Genomic DNA, 17,736 nt, shown 5'->3' with positions numbered 1-17,736 from the left:
TGTGTGTCATGGGGGTTTGGTGTACAGATTATTCCATCACCCAGGTAAAAGTATTAGTAGGCTGTAGTTAGTTTTTTAATCCTCTCCCTCTTTCCACCCTCCACCCTCAAGTAGGCCCCATTGCTAATTGTACTCTGAGTTTTCAGCACTGAGGATACGTACATCTTTTTAACACAATGATGGAATTTAAAAATAACCTAACGTTATTGTAGCCTCAAAACTAGACAAAAGCCAAGCTTCTGAACAACTAAGTAACATGCATACAAAGTCTAATTTAATTGGTATTCTGAATTTAATAAAAAAATTCTATATTTAACTTGTATATTACCTCTGATTGTCTTACATAGCTTAAGAACTTACAAGTGCAAACAAATTTGCAAAAAATACATGATTTTACAAAATTAAATATCTTCCTTCATATATATATACACACACACATATATATAAAAAACAAAAGGTTTCAAACCGATGAGACTTCTTTTAATAACTTCTCCAAGCAATATAAAGATGTATAATAATTTCTGAGAAAAGCATATACATTCTCAGTGTTCCTTTCATTCTCTTATGATAGGGCCATTTTTAATGAAAACAACCAATACTTAAGGATACTGAAAGATTTACTTCTTTGCGTACTTTATCCTTTATCCAAGGTTTCTCTTGCCTAGGTTTTTTTTTTTTTTTTTTTTTTTTGAGACGGAGTCTCGCTCTGCCGCCCAGGCTGGAGTGCAGTGGCCGGATCTCAACTCACTGCAAGCTCCGCCTCCCGGGTTCACGCCATTCTCCTGCCTCAGCCTCCCGAGTAGCTGGGACTACAGGCGCCCGCCTCGTCGCCCGGCTAGTTTTTTTGTATTTTTTAGTAGAGACGGGGTTTCACCGTGTTAGCCAGGATGGTCTCGATCTCCTGACCTCGTGATCCACCCGTCTCGGCCTCCCAAAGTGCTGGGATTACAGGCTTGAGCCACCGCGCCCGGCCTCTCTTGCCTAGGTTTGTATTTTCTATTTTCTTCATTTGGTTCACTTTTGTTTCCTTCACAATTACTGCAATGTCTTAGCTTCTCCATGAAGCCATTGCTGAAAGCCTAAGGGTTAGCAATTTCTTTCTAATGTCAAGGTGCATTCACATTTCCCTGAACACACATAATAATAATATTAGTATACATTTTCTGAGATCTTACCATGTGCAAGGCAACTGAACATCATGTCACTCAGTCTTCAGAACAACCTTGGTAGTGTAGGATAATAAACTATTATTATCCTTTCTACAGAAGAAGGAACAGAACTAGCTGGTTAAGAAACAAATCTGAGTTGAGACTGCCAGAGCTGAGGCCAGATGCTGTCAGCCTAGCCCTAATACCTCTGTTCTAACCCCTGGATTTGAGTTAGATTTAGGCAATAAACTTTATGGAAAATCATTGTAATTATATCTTTATTTATTTTAAAATCAAACACCCAAGGGATAGTTAACATGTCAAATTGATATCACTGTACTATGACCATGAACTAGCAGTTTATCAAATTCTTTTGTTTTTTGATATGAGAGTTGGTGACAGCAAAAGTCCAGAGGGTCCTGGGTGAGAAAGGGAATAAAGAAATAAAGAAACAGTGCTAAAAGAGAAGTCTCAAGATATCACCACTTCATGTCTCTGCTGGATTTGAAGCCAGTGCCATGGAACACCAGATCCTGACTTTATTTCTATGATAGGCTATTTAAAAGCTGTCTACTCTTGTCTCTAATCTTCCCAATGGCTGGAAAAACACCGATTAACAGAGATTAAACACTGATTATCCATTTCTACAAAAAGATGAAAACTATTTTCAAATTTTTTAAGTCAGAGAAGAGACAGAATGAGCTCATTCTGATTATAAAATTGATATTGCAACAGACAATAAACCACTTTTTCCTAACTCACTGGATCTAGTTTAATAGGAGAAATGTTTAATTGCCACTTTAAAGTCCTGTGGTATGGCAGACTGGCAACTCAGAGGCCTGACATGACTGGATATCCTCGATAAGACACTAATCTAGGCTTGTATTCCACCTGTAAAATTAGTTAGTTGCACTATCTGTATTATGTCTAAGGTTATTTCCACCTCTGTTCTACATCTGCTTGTTTCTCTATCTAAGCCTACCTAACAACCTCAAGTTTTCCAAAGAAAGGATACACATCAGACGTATTGATGTAGCTTTCATTATTGCCAAAACTTAAGATGTACTTTATTTTTAAAAAATCTTGTGGAATGAATACATTTCTTTAATTAACATGATGTCTCTCAATTCCCAACTCAAGTTCTTGTTTCTCTGTTCCTTCTTTCTTTTAGAGTTTGTTGCTCTTCTTGATTGTCTGCCATCAAAAAAAAAAAAAAATCCTCTGCCATTTAACTCAATGTCTTTCCTTGTTTTTACATTTTCCTTCATCCTCTTTTCTTTCAGGATTTTTAAACGTTCTATCTTCATAGTCTAGTTATTCCTGAATTTTTTCCTTTTATTTTTGTTCTGGATCATTCTATTTTCTTGGACCTTTTTTTCATTTTGTTTTTTGGTCAACTCTTCTTATTTCCCTTCTACCTTTTGTTTCTTCCCTCTAATACTTTTTCATTATTCTTTCTTGCTTTTTTTTCACCTCTATTCCTCTTAAGGACTTGTGTAAAACTTTGGTTTTACCTTCATTTTAAGAAAATAATACTTTCTTCAAAAGTGCGTATGGCATCAAAGCTCTTGGTCTTCCTCAGTGGAACACCAAATTCAGAAGGAAAGAGGTTCTGAAGATTCTGTATCTACCTCTTCTTGGGCATATTCAATGGAGAGTCTACCATTTCTCATAAAAGTTTACAAAGTATAAGATCTGAATGTCAGCTGAACTAAGTTACATACTCATGGCACATGGTCAGTAGAGTGATGGGGAAAAAATGGAAGAAATACTCAACAAGCGGTTCTGAGCTGTCAGGCACAGCAACTGAATCACTTACCCAGTAGTTTCAGTTGCAAGTAAGACAAAACTCAACTCAACTTTATTGAAACAAGAAGGGCTAACGTAACTGAACACTGCATAATTAGTGATGTCACCAAGTATCTACATTCTTTCAATCTCTCTGCCTTGCCCTCTATGGTGTTAGTTTTATTCTAGGCATGGCTCCCTCATGAACTCAGCAGACCCTAGCATACAAGCCTACTGCTTACATGCAACACAAAAATACATTCTCAGTAAAAGTCCTAAGATTTGAATAGTCTAAATCACACGAACCAATCATTGTGGAAAGGGAGGTGGGATACAGTCAATTATCAATCATGGTCCATGTGTTCCATCTCTGGAGCCTGGGGAGGAAGCTCTTGGGAATCCCATGGGCTCAGAGAAGGAGCAAGGAGGCACCCAGCTATTTGCCTGGAAAGGCAACCAGTAAATGTGCACTGCATGAGGCAAAGGTGAATATAGATAGTGTAAAATAAAAAGCAATTATTTAAACAATGTATGTTCTTTCCCCATGGAGTTATTTTGATAACTGTAGATTATAAAAATGAACGAACACATTTTACTTTCTGAAAATGGAACTCCTCTATGTCCTTTTATAATCAATTCCTCTAAGACCTCTTTCTGAGATTACTGACCCCACTGCAGTTGCCCATTATTATTAAGTAATTTAAATGTTATTACTCTTAAATAATGAGAAGAAAGTATAACAATAATAATGAACCACAACAAAAGACTATTTGATAAAATAATATTCTTGCGGGAAAAGAGTGCTTGAAAACCCAATTAGTGGATATTTTTAAAGAAATACATTCAGTTCAAGCAAATATAGGGGGAAAACCCACTTTTAAAAGTGAGAAAAGGGGCACACTTCATAAGTGAGCAACTGTTGTTCTTCTCTACTAGTCTGAATCTCATCACACTTTTTGTGGTTAAATACTAAATAAAAAGCTTATGAAATTAAAAGCTAGCAGAGTAACAACTGAAAAAGTCATCTGCATGGTCATTTGGGGATGAGGAGGGAGTGAAAGTCATTTTTACAGTGGTAGTTATTTATAGACAATCATACACAGGTCTTCAAATAAATGAATGCCAATTCTTAGTCCCGAAAAAAGGCCCATGCGTATTCTCTAGAGCTTTTGGATGTCAATTGCAAAGGGAATTCTGCCCAATAAGTAGAATACAAATACCTTTATTTTCCTAGTACTGAAAATAAAATAAAAAAGAAAAGAAAAATGGAATGTTATCTGCAACAGTGAGTCATCAGCCACTGCAGCTCTACAACATCCAGGTCTTTCCCTGTCTCTGCAGCCCTTCAAAAGAAGAGGACTATCTTTTAACGACACACATAAATCCCTGCACTGCCTGGCTGCAAAGCATAATTAATTGTAGCCTTTTTATGCTTAATGAAACACCTTGCACACATGACAGCAGTGGGCTTGAGCTTCTTGTGTGTACCTAAAAGAGGGAAAGCCTTAGCAACAACCTAGTTCTACTCAAAATGCTCTATAAGTCAGATTTATATGAGCTTTGCCATTATTTCAAAATACATTTCTTATATCGAGCAAGTTAGGCTAAAGAAAACTCACAATCAGCCACCTGTATGAACAGTTTTCTTAACTTTTAAAAGTGTGGAATGTTTTGTTTTTCAAATTCTTAGCAGTAAAAGCGTTTTTATTTCTTAACTTGTGGTTGCAATAAAAGGATACTTAAAGTAGCTAAATGCAGCTGCTCAATATCATTTTCCTTTATTTGAATAATTTTTCATATTTTAATGCATACTTGCATGCTGCATTACAGAGGCTAACTACTCCACAGAGAATCACAAAATGTAAATTTTCGACATTCCATTTCAAACCACAAATGACAATATAAGTAAAATTTTAAAAACAAAATTTAAGTGAAAGATTCACCTTGAAAGACTTAACCCTCTTTATAATACTCAATTATTCTAGCCTTAGCTGGATTCTTGAAAGCAAATGCATAGGTTGAAAGAAGTTACTACAGCTGTAAATGTAGTTTCCTTACTTTAACTATAGATTGTATGCAGAACAAGTGAATAAGAAAGACAGAATTCCTCTCACCTGTTTAGGTATAACCCCAGGCATGCGAATATCCAATGCAAAATCTGATGAATCAATAGGAATTATCGGTCTGGTGGTACCAAGACATTCACTGGAAAATGGTCTGGTAGTTTCTTTAAACCTTAAAAAAGAGGGCAATTTCAATATTCTTGAACATAATGGGATCTAAACTCAACATGAGAAGAGGAAAGAAAGGAATTCTGTGACCTTAAAGATGACTGATTTAAGCCCAATGAAAACTCTAAAGATGTGATGACTATATAATTTTCTTAAACATACTCAGATTTTCATTTTATAGCCCAATAACAGTATATACTTAATTTGTAAACAAAATATAACCAATGCAATCAATCAGGCTACATCTAGAACTCCATTCAATAAAAACTTATATGTGTTTACTGAAAATGTATTTAAAAATTATGTCATATAAAAATATGTATGTCAAAACATATATTTGTTTCAAGTTAATGAAGATACAGTATTAATACATTACAAATTATCACAGGCATGCCAATTTTCAAATGGCAGAAATATGAACCATAACCCAGTAAAAATTTTTGTAACTATTCTCGGTGTCCAGAATTACTAGCTAGAAACAAGAAAGTCAACCATAATGTTGCTAGGAGGCAGAGCTGTTAGGAGGAAGAAATAAAAGACTGCGATGTGAATTACAAATGTACAAGTACATAAATATTTCATAAGGTAATTATGAGGCGTTTGTATACAGCTCAGTGTTTCCTTGTGAGCTATTACAGTCTATGATCTGCTTCTCCTCGACACTGATGTATCTTTATATTTTATTCTTCGAGCTGTTATAAACAAGAAGGTATTCAAGTCTAAGCGACTATATTGTAGTTCCTGAAATACCTCCCCAAGAGGGAGTGATTAGTATTGGAAATCACAACTTCTAATTGGAGTTTTGAAAGCCAGAACTGCTTGGCTACAATACAGTGGGCTTTTTCTGCACGGGGGACTTCACAAGAAGTTACTGTGCTAAAATTCCAAGTCATTCCAGCAAAGAACATCAACCTCGTCTATTTTGCCAACACTCAGGTTCATAAAAGTGATTACATTTCTCAACAGCATGCACAGAAAGCACCCGAACAACGAACACCCACCTCTTAAAGACAGAAAGTGGGCTTCGGAAAGCCAAACAGCTGCTTGGAAAAACAAGGAGGAGAACTAGTAGGCTGGGGACGCGGCCAGCCATGTCCACGCCGCTCCGGCCCCGCCGGGAGAGGACCGGGCAGCGCAGAGCAGGGCTGGGGCCGGCGGTGGGGCAGCGGCGCCGCCAGCAACCGCTACTTCATGGCCCGGGCGCGGCGGGCGTCCTGCGGCGGCCACACACCATCCGCCCGCGAGAGCAGCAAGCTGGCCGCGGCGAGGCGTCTCGGTCAGGAGCGGCGGGCAGAAAGCCGTGGGCAGGCGGGACTTTTGTCCGACCCACAGGCGGAAGCTTTCCTCCCTCCAGCGCCGCTAGCGTGCCCTGGCGCTGGGGCTAGACGCGCGGGTGCCTTATCACTCCGGAATGACAGGGACTGTGAGGCGTATCACCCAAACCCGCGTCAGTCATCATTCAGACCTGCAAAAATAGAAGCAGATAATGGATGACTAACACGTTACAGCATTTGTCCTCAGCAAATCCCAGTTGAGGTTCTTTAATAGATTAGTAGTTTCACAAGCTTGCGCCCAAGCCTGGGGAAAATGCTGGTCTGTTGAGTTCCCTCCCCCACAGCCAGCCCCCAAGATTTCACGAATCCCCACGGCGTAGCCCCTGTAGAGCTGGTGTTCTGTCTTTGCTTGCTCTTCCTCCCTCGGACGCACTCCTGTTTTCTTTTCCTACTTCTTCCCCCCTTTATCCCTCACAGCCACCCCACTCTGAATTTCTGCTTACTTCCTCTATCACAGTTTTCTCTCAGCAAAAATGCTCTTAATACCTCTTTGCTGAATGTAAACATCATACAAATGACTGGCTAAGGCACAAGGAAACAAAACAAAACAAAACAAAACGAAGAGAGGCAAAGACAAAGCACTTGGATACCACAGTAATCAGATAGGAAAAGACTTTGAGAACAAAGGCATGTTTATATACATGCATCACAGAGCTATAGATCCAAGAGGAGAAGATACCTCCTACCAAGAACTCCCAAGGATCACCACAGAATTGCCCAAGTTCTCAGAATTATTTTAAAACAAACCAAAACTCTACAGCTAACATTATATACAAGATGTAAATGCCCATTTAAAAATCCTGCATCTCATATGCAAAATAATAATTTTGTACTTAAGGCATGCCTTCCAAAAGATATCCTTTCCAAAGTCTGGAGTTTTACAACATAATTAGAAAGAGTAGGGAGACTCTAAGCTGCCCCCCCAGATGAATTTTATAGACAAAGGTTATGATCAAGAACATCACATTAATACAAATGAGAGGCCATGAAGAACCAGTGTTACAGCTCAGTGTGTTATAAGAGGACTCAACTAGGCTAAACTTGAAAATATTCATATTTTGACTGAATATATTTAAGACTATGTATCAAACCTGCAAATTTTAGTCTGAAGGCATAAATTAAAACTGTATAATTCACAATATAAAAATACTGTACTTCCAAAGAAGGAGATTAAAGTTTTATTTTAATCAGTAACTATAAACATGGTTCCAAGAATCTCAAATGAATTCTATGGGAAGATGTGTAACAGTAAAAAGAAAAAATAAGGAAAAATCATATTGAAATGCTTCACAGTAATACATCAGCCTCTGGAAATCACAAGATAGTGAAGCTAATCTAAAACAAAATGAAACAAAACAAAAACCTAGAACCAAAACAAATAAAAAAGCACTAACCTTAAATGAAATGAGATTCTTCATGATCAGTGTTTTATAGATAGAAAAAAAAACATACCATATACCAAATATAAATAAAACTTGACTTAACATCCAACCAATTCAAGGATGCTTGAGGCTCACCAGCAGTCAAAGACCAGCTAATTTACATAAGCAATGACATTTTTAAAAGACTGATAATATTTGTTTGAACTTTCTCTTTGGCTTGCTGTTTGAGCTTTCAGAAACAAAAACCTTCAGCTTTATCCTTATCCTGTGGGTAAAGGAAAGAACTCCTTATGGAGGAAGAGAAACAATTGGCCTGAAGGCCATGCTATTGCCTTTGCTAGCAACAAAGTATAATCCTATCAAATGACAATACGTCACATTCCCTGAAGTTCTTTTTTGTTTTAATATATATATATATGTGAAGAAGGGGTTATATTTTAATATTTCATTCAGAACAGGATTCAAGGACAGTCCCTCTTCCAGTTGGCAAGGAGATTTGGTATTACACAAACACTTGAAAACAAATTAAGTATTAAAATTCTCTAACAGGAACACACCCTTAAGTACTAGCCTTTGAAAAAAATATTCCACTTATCTCTTTGATTTTATTACCTTTGATGTCCCTAAACCACCCACTTAAAGAAAAGGGAATTAAAATTGTGGGTAGAAGCAAAGTTGGTATTTGTAGCCATGAATAGAACAAAAGGTCTTATAAAAATGAAAGCTAATTATGCTTCTTGTTTCTGGATGACTTGTAAGCTAAAGACAAAATACAAATCCTCATATAAAAAAAAAAAAAACATGTCCACCCATTTTTTATAATTCTGGATAATGTAGAACATATAATAATCACATTCTATTAGTACTCTTATTTAAGATTTAAAAATTTTAAATATATTTTGCTGAGATAATTCCTTCACTCATCAAAAAAACCCAAAAACCCTTAGTTTCAGTACTTTATACAAAAGACTGTAATACATACTGGAGTTTTATAAAATGAATAAATCTAAAAAAGAATATAGTCTATTAAGGGAGATGAGAACTTTACACAGTAACATAAGGTATATTTAGAATGTAGTATTCTATATGAGTACTCTAAAAAGAGACTCAGAATTTTGAAGAAGGAAAACATCTTCAAAAGGAGGGCAAGAAAAAAGAAGAGTAAAGCAGTATTCAGTGGAAGGGGTGGCTATCGAGCACGCCTTGGAGGACAGTTGGAGTTTCCACTGTGGGAGGTGGACAATGAGCATTACAGGAACAGGGAAAGGGCAGGAGCAAAGGAGCCCAGCTGGGGAACAGAGTATGTTCCTAAAGTAATAAAAGTTCTGCCTCCTAGACTCAAGCTGCAGGCCCAGATTTACTATTTTATTTGTAATACAAAGCAAATGTTCTGTTTACATATTCATAAAATCTTCAGGTAAGAATGATTTATAACCTATACCTATATGGATATTAATTCCAGGAGGAGTATTAGTAGTAGTTAAGTACAGCTTAGTCCAGAGGACCATAAAACTAATTTGGCTCTTACAAAGTAGGCAGTCCATTCCTTCTAATTTTCATAAAAAAAAAAAAAAAAAGATAGCTGGCATTTGTTACTGGTCAAAGAGCAAAATAAATATAATGGCCATTTTGACCATTCATTCGTGTATTCATTAATAAGAGACCCAGTACAGCATAGTGGGTACCTGTAAACTGAAGGAAAACTGCCTGATTCCTGGGTCCACTATGTATTAACTGTGTGAAACTAGACAAGTACCTAACCTCTCTAGCTTCAGTTTCTTCATCTGCAAAATGGACATAATCATATTACCTACCTCATTGGGCTGTTGCCAGGAAAAACTAAATTAGTACCCTTAGAACAGTGTTGGACACATAATAAATGTTCCCTATTATTGTTGCTGCAACAAATATATATTGAATGCCTGAGACTGAATGCTGGGGATGGTGATAATCAAGACAGATAAAGTTCCCACTCTTATAGAAATTACTTTCTGCTGGAGAAAAACAAATAAAAATGACTACCAAACTGTAAATTTCATTTTCTTTTAAGGGGATTTTATGCAGTTTCCTTGAATGACTTATGATTAAACTGACTAAAGGGTGCATATCCATTCACATAGCAATTTGACTTCTGAGGATTAATTCTTAGGCAAAAACTGAACAAGGTACAAGGCACAACTATGTTTATAAAAATGTTTATTAGTATTGTTCGTAATAACAAAGACCTGGATGTTTATAATGGCAAAAGAACTGAAAGCAATTTAAATGTCCTTCAATAGGAGATTTGTGGAAAAAAAACTTAAGAGTTATAAAAACCAGAATACTATGCATCCCTTAAAAACAAACAAACAAAAAAAAAACAAAAGGACACTATGTGTCTATTTTTAAAGCCAAGGGCATTTATTTATTTATTTATTTATTTATTTATTTATTTATTTATTTATTTTTTGAGACGGGGTCTTACTCTGTAGCCCAGGCTGGAGTGCAGTGGCGCGATTTTGGCTCACTCCAACCTCTGCCTCCCAGACTCAAGCAATCCTCCTGCTTCAGCCTCCCAAGTAGCTGGGACTACAGACATACACCACCATGCCCTGATAATATTTGTATTTTTTGTAGAGACAAGTTTTTGCCAAGTTTCCCAGGCTGGTCTCGAACTCCTGAGCTCACATGATCTGCCTGTCTCAGCCTCCTAAAGTGCTGAGATTACAGGCATGAGCCACCACGTCTGGCCTCCAAAGGCATATCCTATAACATATTTTTTTGCATAGCTTACAAATTTTTTAAGAACCTGAAAATTATAGAAATACTGCAAGTATAGTACAAATAACTTTTTTTCCATAATCATTTTAGAGTTACTGACCTGGTGCTCCATCATCCCTAAACACTTTAGTGTGACTTCCTAAAAGCGAATACATTCTGCTACATAACCTCAATAAAACCATCAAAATAAAAAAATTCACGTGAATACATTACTAATATCTAATTCTCAGGTTCCAAACTTTGCCCACTGTCCCAATAATGTCTTTTATTAGCAAAATCATCCAGTTCAGAATCAGGTGTTCCAAGGAAAGTTGTCATGTCTCCAGTCTGCTTCACTCCAGTTTCTCAGTCTGTCTTTAGCTTTTATGACCTTGACTCTATGGAATATTACAGGCTAGTTATTTTGCAGAATGCCTCTCAATTAGTGTTTATTTTATGTTTCATTAGGACCAGATTCAGGTTATGCATCTTTGGCAGGAGTATGACAGAAATGATGGTGTGTTCTTCTCACTACATCTGTGTTAATTGTCCATTGCTGCAGATCTAATTACCCCAAAACATAGTAAGTGAAAACAATAAGCATTATCTTTCATAGTTTCTGTGCATCAGGAAAAGCTTAGCTGGGAGGTTCTCTTACGAGGTTGTGGTTTATACGTGAACCAGAACTGCAGTCATCTGAAGGCTTGACTAGAGCTGGAAGATTTGCTTGCAAGGTAGCTTGCTCACATGGCTGGCAAGTTAGTGCTGGTTGTTGGCAGAAAAACGTGTCCTCAATATGTGGCTTCTCTCTCTGTCGGGCTACTTGAGTGTCTTCACAACATGGCACCTGGCTTCCTCCAGAGGGAGCAGTCTTTTATTATGTAGCATCAGAAGCCACACACCATCATTTCTCTAACATCCTGCTGGCTATACAGGTCAGCCCCACCCACTGAAGGAGAAGACCACCCACGGCATGAATGGCTAGGTGGGGAGGACCATCGCTTGGAAGCTGTCTACCACAGCATTTTATTAAGTGGCCATGATTGTGACTTGTCTCATTACTGACAATATTAACTTTGACCATTTGATTAAGTTGATGTCTTCCAGCTGTTTCCACCATACTGTTAACTATTTTTTCCCTTTATAATTAATACACTTTGGTGAAGAGGTTATTTTATTATTATTATTATTATCATCATCATCATTTTGAGACAGGGTCTTGCGCTCTGTTGCCCAGGCTGGAGTACAGTGGCATGATCTTAGCTCACGGCAACCTCCACCTCCTGTGCTCAGGCGATCCTTCTACCTCAGCCTCCCAAATAGCTGGGACCACAGGTGTGCACCACCACACCCGCCTAATGTTTTTTTTGTAGAGATAGGGTTTCACCATGTTTCCCAGGCTGGTCCCGAACTCCTGGACTCAAGCTATTCGCCCACCTCGCCCTTCCAAAGTGCTGGCCTTTGACATATTTCTATCATCCTTTGAACATTTCCTTGCTTTCTGCCCCTTTTCCCACCTGGGCTCAAAGCCCTGCACCAGAACTTCCTCTTTGTGCTCTTTATTTCATCTGCCCTTTGTGAACACCTTACACCAGGCTGTGCACACATCCTCACCCTGTTTGGGCTCTGACACTCCATGCCAGGTCACCAACTCCATCACATGGATGCCTCCCTACCTAAGATGGGCTCCAATGCCCCATGCCAGGCAACCCTTCCTCAATATCTACCCTGCTTTGCCCTAGATAGTTGCTTTAGGACTGAACTGGTCAGGAAGAAAAAAGACTTAAATTTTTAAACAGTTTATTATAGAACAGCATACATATAGAGAGTCGTGTGTCACTTAACAATGGGGTTACGTCCTGAAAAATGCATTGTTATGTTACGCCATTTCATTCTTGTGTGAACATCATTGAGTGTACTTACATAAACCTAGATGGTATAGCCTATGACACACCTAGGCTCTATATAGTCTATTGCTCCTAGGCTACAAACCTGTACAACATGTTACTATAGTGATTACTGGAAACAACTCTAACACAATGCTAAGTATCTGTGTATCCAAACATAGAAAAGGTACAGTACAAATATGGTATATAAGAAATGGTACATTTGTGTACGGCACTTATAAATGGAGCTTCAGGACTGGAAGTTGCTCTGGGTGAGTCAGTGAGTAAGTGGTGAGTGAGAGGCCTAGGACATTACTGTACACTACTATAGACTTTATAACACTGTACAGGAGATTTTATGCAGTTTCCTTTAAGCTATACTAAATTTATTTTAAAAATCTTTCTTCAATAATAAATTAATCTTAGTGTAGTGTAGCTTTTTACTTTAAAAACTTTTAAAAATTGTTTAACTTTTTAACTCTTTTGCAATAAAATTTAGCTTAAAAAGCAAATGCTTGTACAATTATATAGAATATTTTCTTTCTTTATATCTTTATAAGTTTTAAAAAAATCTTTTTTAAACTTTTTAAGCTTTTTTGTTAAACGTGAAGACACACACACACACACACACACACACACACTAGCCTAGGCCTACACAAGATCAGGATGATCAATATTAGTTTTTCACTTCCACATCTTGTCCCATCAGAAGGTCTTCTGGGCAATAGCACACGAACAGTCATCTACTATGATAACAATGCCTTTTGAAATGCCTCCTGAAAACCCTGCCTCAGGCTGTTTTACAGTTAACATTTTTTTTGTTGTTGTTAAGTAGAAGGAGTGCACTCTAAAATAAAGATAAAAAAGTACAGTATTGTAAATGCATAAACCAATCATACAGTCGTTTATTATCATTATCAAGTATTATGTAGTGCACATAATCGTATGTGCCAAACTTTTATGTGGCTGGCAGGGCACTAGGTTTGTTAACACCAGCATCACCACAAACACATGAGTAATGCGTTGACATTATGATGACTATGGTGTTACTAGGTGATAGGAATTTTTCAGCTCTATTATAATCTTATGGGACCACCATCACATATGTGCTCTGACATTGACTAAAGTATCATTATGAGGCATGTGACTGTATTTAAAAGTCTGAAGTAATATAACTTAAACTGTTGCATTTCCAGAGATTTTCTATGGAGATGGTTGGGGAAAAGGTGGAGTTCACTGTCTATTTATATGCTTTTGTAGTCTTTTAATTTTCACTGGCTTGTATTACTTTTGTAACTAGAAGAAAACAGGAATATATGTATTTAAAAATATTTTATTAAATATGGTTCTATTGATTTCAATTTACATGTTAACTGCTATCTGAAAGTTAGGTAATGTTTTGATAAAAGAAAAATTCTTCCTCTGCTTAGCAAGAACATTACAAACTAAATGTCATGGTGGCTATACAGCTGCAATGCAGAGTTTCTTAAACTCAGCACTATCAACATTTTGGGCTGAACCATTCTTTGTTGTGGGGGCTGTCCTGTGTATTACAGGGTGTTCAGCAGCACCCTTGGCCTCCACCCACTAGATGCCAGTAGCATTCCCCTCAGTTATGGCAAACAAAAATGTCTCCAGATATTGCCAAATGTCTTCTGAAGGGTAAAATCACCTGGTTGAGAACCACTGTTATAATGTGGCTCATTAAGATGAAGCTTAACTTGTAAATCAAATGCAATGCCATTTTCTTTAAATACAGATAATAAGAAACAAATAAGTTAAAAAAGTGTTTGTAAAAATAGAACTTCCAAATAATGGTAGAAAATATCCTAACAGAATAATCGTAACAACAGGTAACACTTACTGACTTATATGCCAACACTGACTTTGCATGTATTATCTTGCTGAATTCTTACGACTTTGAAATATGGGTTAATAATCCTGTTTTATACACGAGGAATCCAAAGCTCAGAAAAATTAACTTGTTCTGGTTATATTGTGATAAAGCAGCAAGAATTCAAATCCTAGCCCGCTGACTCCAGAATCCATGCTCTTAATCCATATTCTTCAACACAAAACAGACCCTCCACATTCATAGGGGATATTTTCTTCAGGTATAACAAATAGGTAAATCCTTTGAATACCATTTTCTTGCAAAATAATAATAGCTCATGTTTATTGAGCAATTACTATATGCCAGGCATTGCACTAAGCAGTTTATATAAACTAGCTCTTCTGAATCCTCACAGCAACTGTATGAAATTTGTACCGTTATCATTCCTATTTTACTGAAGTGGCAACTAGACAAAAAGCGAATTGGTAACATGCCCATGGTACCCAGCCAGGACATAAACACAGGCAATCTGACGCCATGGTTGAAGCTCTTAACTATGCACCTAGTCTTTTTTCCATTCATATACTAGGAAGCATTCCCTCTTCAACTTTATAAACATTACTCATTTAGCTAATTCAGAAGGTAACAAATCGAAGTCCTATGCTTATGATTCAAATTGATCCAAAAGAAGATTTTGTTTGGCCTGCATGGGTTTTTTCCCAACTCCTCCCCCACATTTGAGCTCTGAATAAGCATTTCAAAATGAAAGATTTCACATAAAACCCAGATTTCCACTCTCTTGAAGAGCCATAAAAATCTGGCATCACTGGACTCACATTTCCACACAGCAACAATTAGCTGAGCCAAGTAGTGACTCCCTTTTTGACGTGGCCAGCAATCCGCAGATTGCCACTGTCCCCACTGCTCCCTATCTGTTCTCAGTCTCTGAGGCTAGGAGTGGTTGTTTAAACTGCTGCTCAGCTCTCAAGTGCAGTTGTTTGTCCATTTGTTTTTTGCCTTTTGTATTTTTTCATACCTGGCCAGCTTTTCTCATTAACATTACTAGCTGACACCTTAAAATCATCTGTGTTGTGATCACTGAGGGACTCCCTTGCTCTAGGAAGGTAAACTTCACCCTAGGTGGAACATAGGGTTTACCACACTTAGGTGTACTAAGTTGCTAGGGTATTTTTTGTTGTTGATGGTTTGTTTTTTAAGGCTCTCTTCATTAGCAAGACATAGCAAATTGAATGGTATTTTCTGCACACAGATTTGTTTGGGACTCATGTCTTCTAACATGCAGCCAATTTGAAGTATCTTTCCCTTGCAAGTCAAAATTGGCTGGGTACCTATTAGAACATACATGCTGAAAAAAAAAATCTCAGAGGTACCATTCAGCATATGATCCTACTGCAATAAGAACTTGCCAAAAGTAAAAAAAAAAAAAATTATTTTATTTTTTGTTTCCATGATCAGTAACAGATGCCCTTTAAATATGTCCATTAGTCATCAAATCGCTCAGCCCTGTAAATACTTCCATGGGGAAAATAACAAGACACATAATTCTTAATTAAATTTCTCAGCTTTGACTAATACAAATGTTACTTCCTAACACATGTATCAAATTCAATGCTGGCATATTTTACTGTAAAATAAAACAGATCCCTGTCTTCCAAACAGCACACATCTTTTTACTCTAAAGACCGAATTGGCAAGTGCTCAAGAGATGGGTGAAGTGCAGAGGAAAGCATTAACCATTACAGATGATGCCAGAGAGGTGGACCACTTCTTTGTATCCTACTCATTTGCCCACCAGGTACCTTATTTATTTAGAAACTCAGGACGTCACATAAAATTTAGTTCCATAAGAGCACAAAACACCTTTTCAGCTATCACCTACTTTCTCCTTGAAACATTGTTGAGTCAGGGGAACAGACCTTTGGGCCGGTTATGCAGAGCTATTTGGTGGACAACCCTCCGTGAGCTCTGCCTTCACTCATGAAGCAAGTCAGTCAGCAGAACCTAGACTTAGGACTATGTCCATAATGTGCCATTTCAGAAATTAATGAACTTTGTTCCTCTTCGGTAAAATTTTTCAGGAACTAGTTTGCAAGTAATGTCAAAGACCTCACTACATTTGAAATCTTGGATGTTTTTTCAAAAAAAGTGTGAATCATAGAATGACCCACTGATTTAGGTATTGAAAGATCTTCCGCATTAATGCTTTGTAGTGCTTCTTTTGTAAGTCTTTGTGTTACTAGTTTCTTTTATTTTTAGGAGGAAGTTGGTATAGAATGGAGGGAGGGTAACCGCATGTGAGGGCAAATATTTAGTTTACCAAGCTTCAATGAATGGAGTCTGAAGGTGGGGATCTGCCTTTCCTTCTGCTTTTCTTACAATCAATCAACACATTTTAAATGAGATGTTTGTGACGTTTTTTCCTGTTTATGATTCCACATCCTTAGGCATACTAGTTATTCCTGAAGCATTTTAATATATATTTTGTTAAATGCTTTCCAATGACTTCAGAGGCGGGAGGTATTAACTACACATGAAAACCAGCTCAGACCCAGACCATGAAGTTACAAAATAAGGATTCTCTTTCTTTAAAAGTCTATAGGAAATGTCTAGATTTTCACTTTAAAACAACAGTGACCTTTATCTTCTGTTTCTGGTGTTATTCATACAGAAGTGTTTTCTCCCATAGCACAGTCATATTTTCAAATGATTCTTAAGTTTTCCACTTCAAATGTTCAAATTTGTACAACAAAATGCCCATAAACACACCCTTTCCTATTACAAAAGTTTTGCTATCCTTTTCTTAAAGCCATTCAGCTGTATTCTTATAGTACTTAAAAGTGAAATCTATAATCATATAACCCTATTATAGAATTGAAAAACATATGGAAATTTTTCTTAAAGATCATCAAGGAATGTCAAAACATTCTCTCATTTGAATAATTCTGCTCAATTGGGTTTAGAATCCCTTAGAGGAATTCTGCAAAGTGTAAACTACACACTGCCCTCTCAATTCATCTCAACTAGATAATTTGGAAGTCATTAACAAAAGAACAAAACTGCTTTAAAAACATTTTAATGTCTTTTATTTTAGGCCACAGAGGCTAAAATAAAATTTAGCTTAATCGTAAGACAACCATTTGAATTTTTAAATATGCAATTCACCACTGAAAGAAGTACAATGTACTGAAGTAGCTTATACGCAGATATTTTAATTTCTAGTCTATAGTACTAACAGTTCTCTTTGATCAGCGTCCCTAAATTTCCTGTGAACTATCAATGAAGAGCTTTATAATTTTCTTCTGGCTGAAAATGATCAATGCATTCTTATGTTTGTTAGAATTCTTTGATGCTGCTGCACAAACAGGTGGTGAGT

The 17,736-nt window shown here is 37.0% G+C and overlaps 1 protein-coding gene across 17 annotated transcripts in view; it reads right to left on the bottom strand.

Moving 5' to 3' along the window:
• Window positions 1–17,736, bottom strand: part of PAM (peptidylglycine alpha-amidating monooxygenase) — a 304,923-nt gene that overhangs the window by 178,218 nt on the left and 108,969 nt on the right. For 15 of the 17 annotated variants that reach the window (XM_026454292.1, XM_026454295.1, XM_026454293.1 and 12 more), the window contains exons 1-2: window positions 6,169–6,636; window positions 5,051–5,171 (exon numbers count right to left, since the gene is read on the bottom strand). In XM_026454292.1, the coding sequence (XP_026310077.1) occupies window positions 5,051–5,171; window positions 6,169–6,260 (213 nt within the window). In that variant the 5' untranslated portion in view covers window positions 6,261–6,636. Of the gene's footprint in view, window positions 1–5,050; window positions 5,172–6,168; window positions 6,637–17,736 lie in introns of those variants that run through there. The other 2 variants (XM_023212219.2, XM_023212220.2) reach the window with 1 other exon arrangement.

The sequence above is a fragment of the Piliocolobus tephrosceles genome, chromosome 4 (genome assembly GCF_002776525.5).
Source record: "Piliocolobus tephrosceles isolate RC106 chromosome 4, ASM277652v3, whole genome shotgun sequence".
NCBI lineage: Eukaryota > Metazoa > Chordata > Mammalia > Primates > Cercopithecidae > Piliocolobus > Piliocolobus tephrosceles.
Note: the sequence above shows the minus strand (reverse complement) of the source record. Positions and strands in the feature narration are given on the sequence as shown.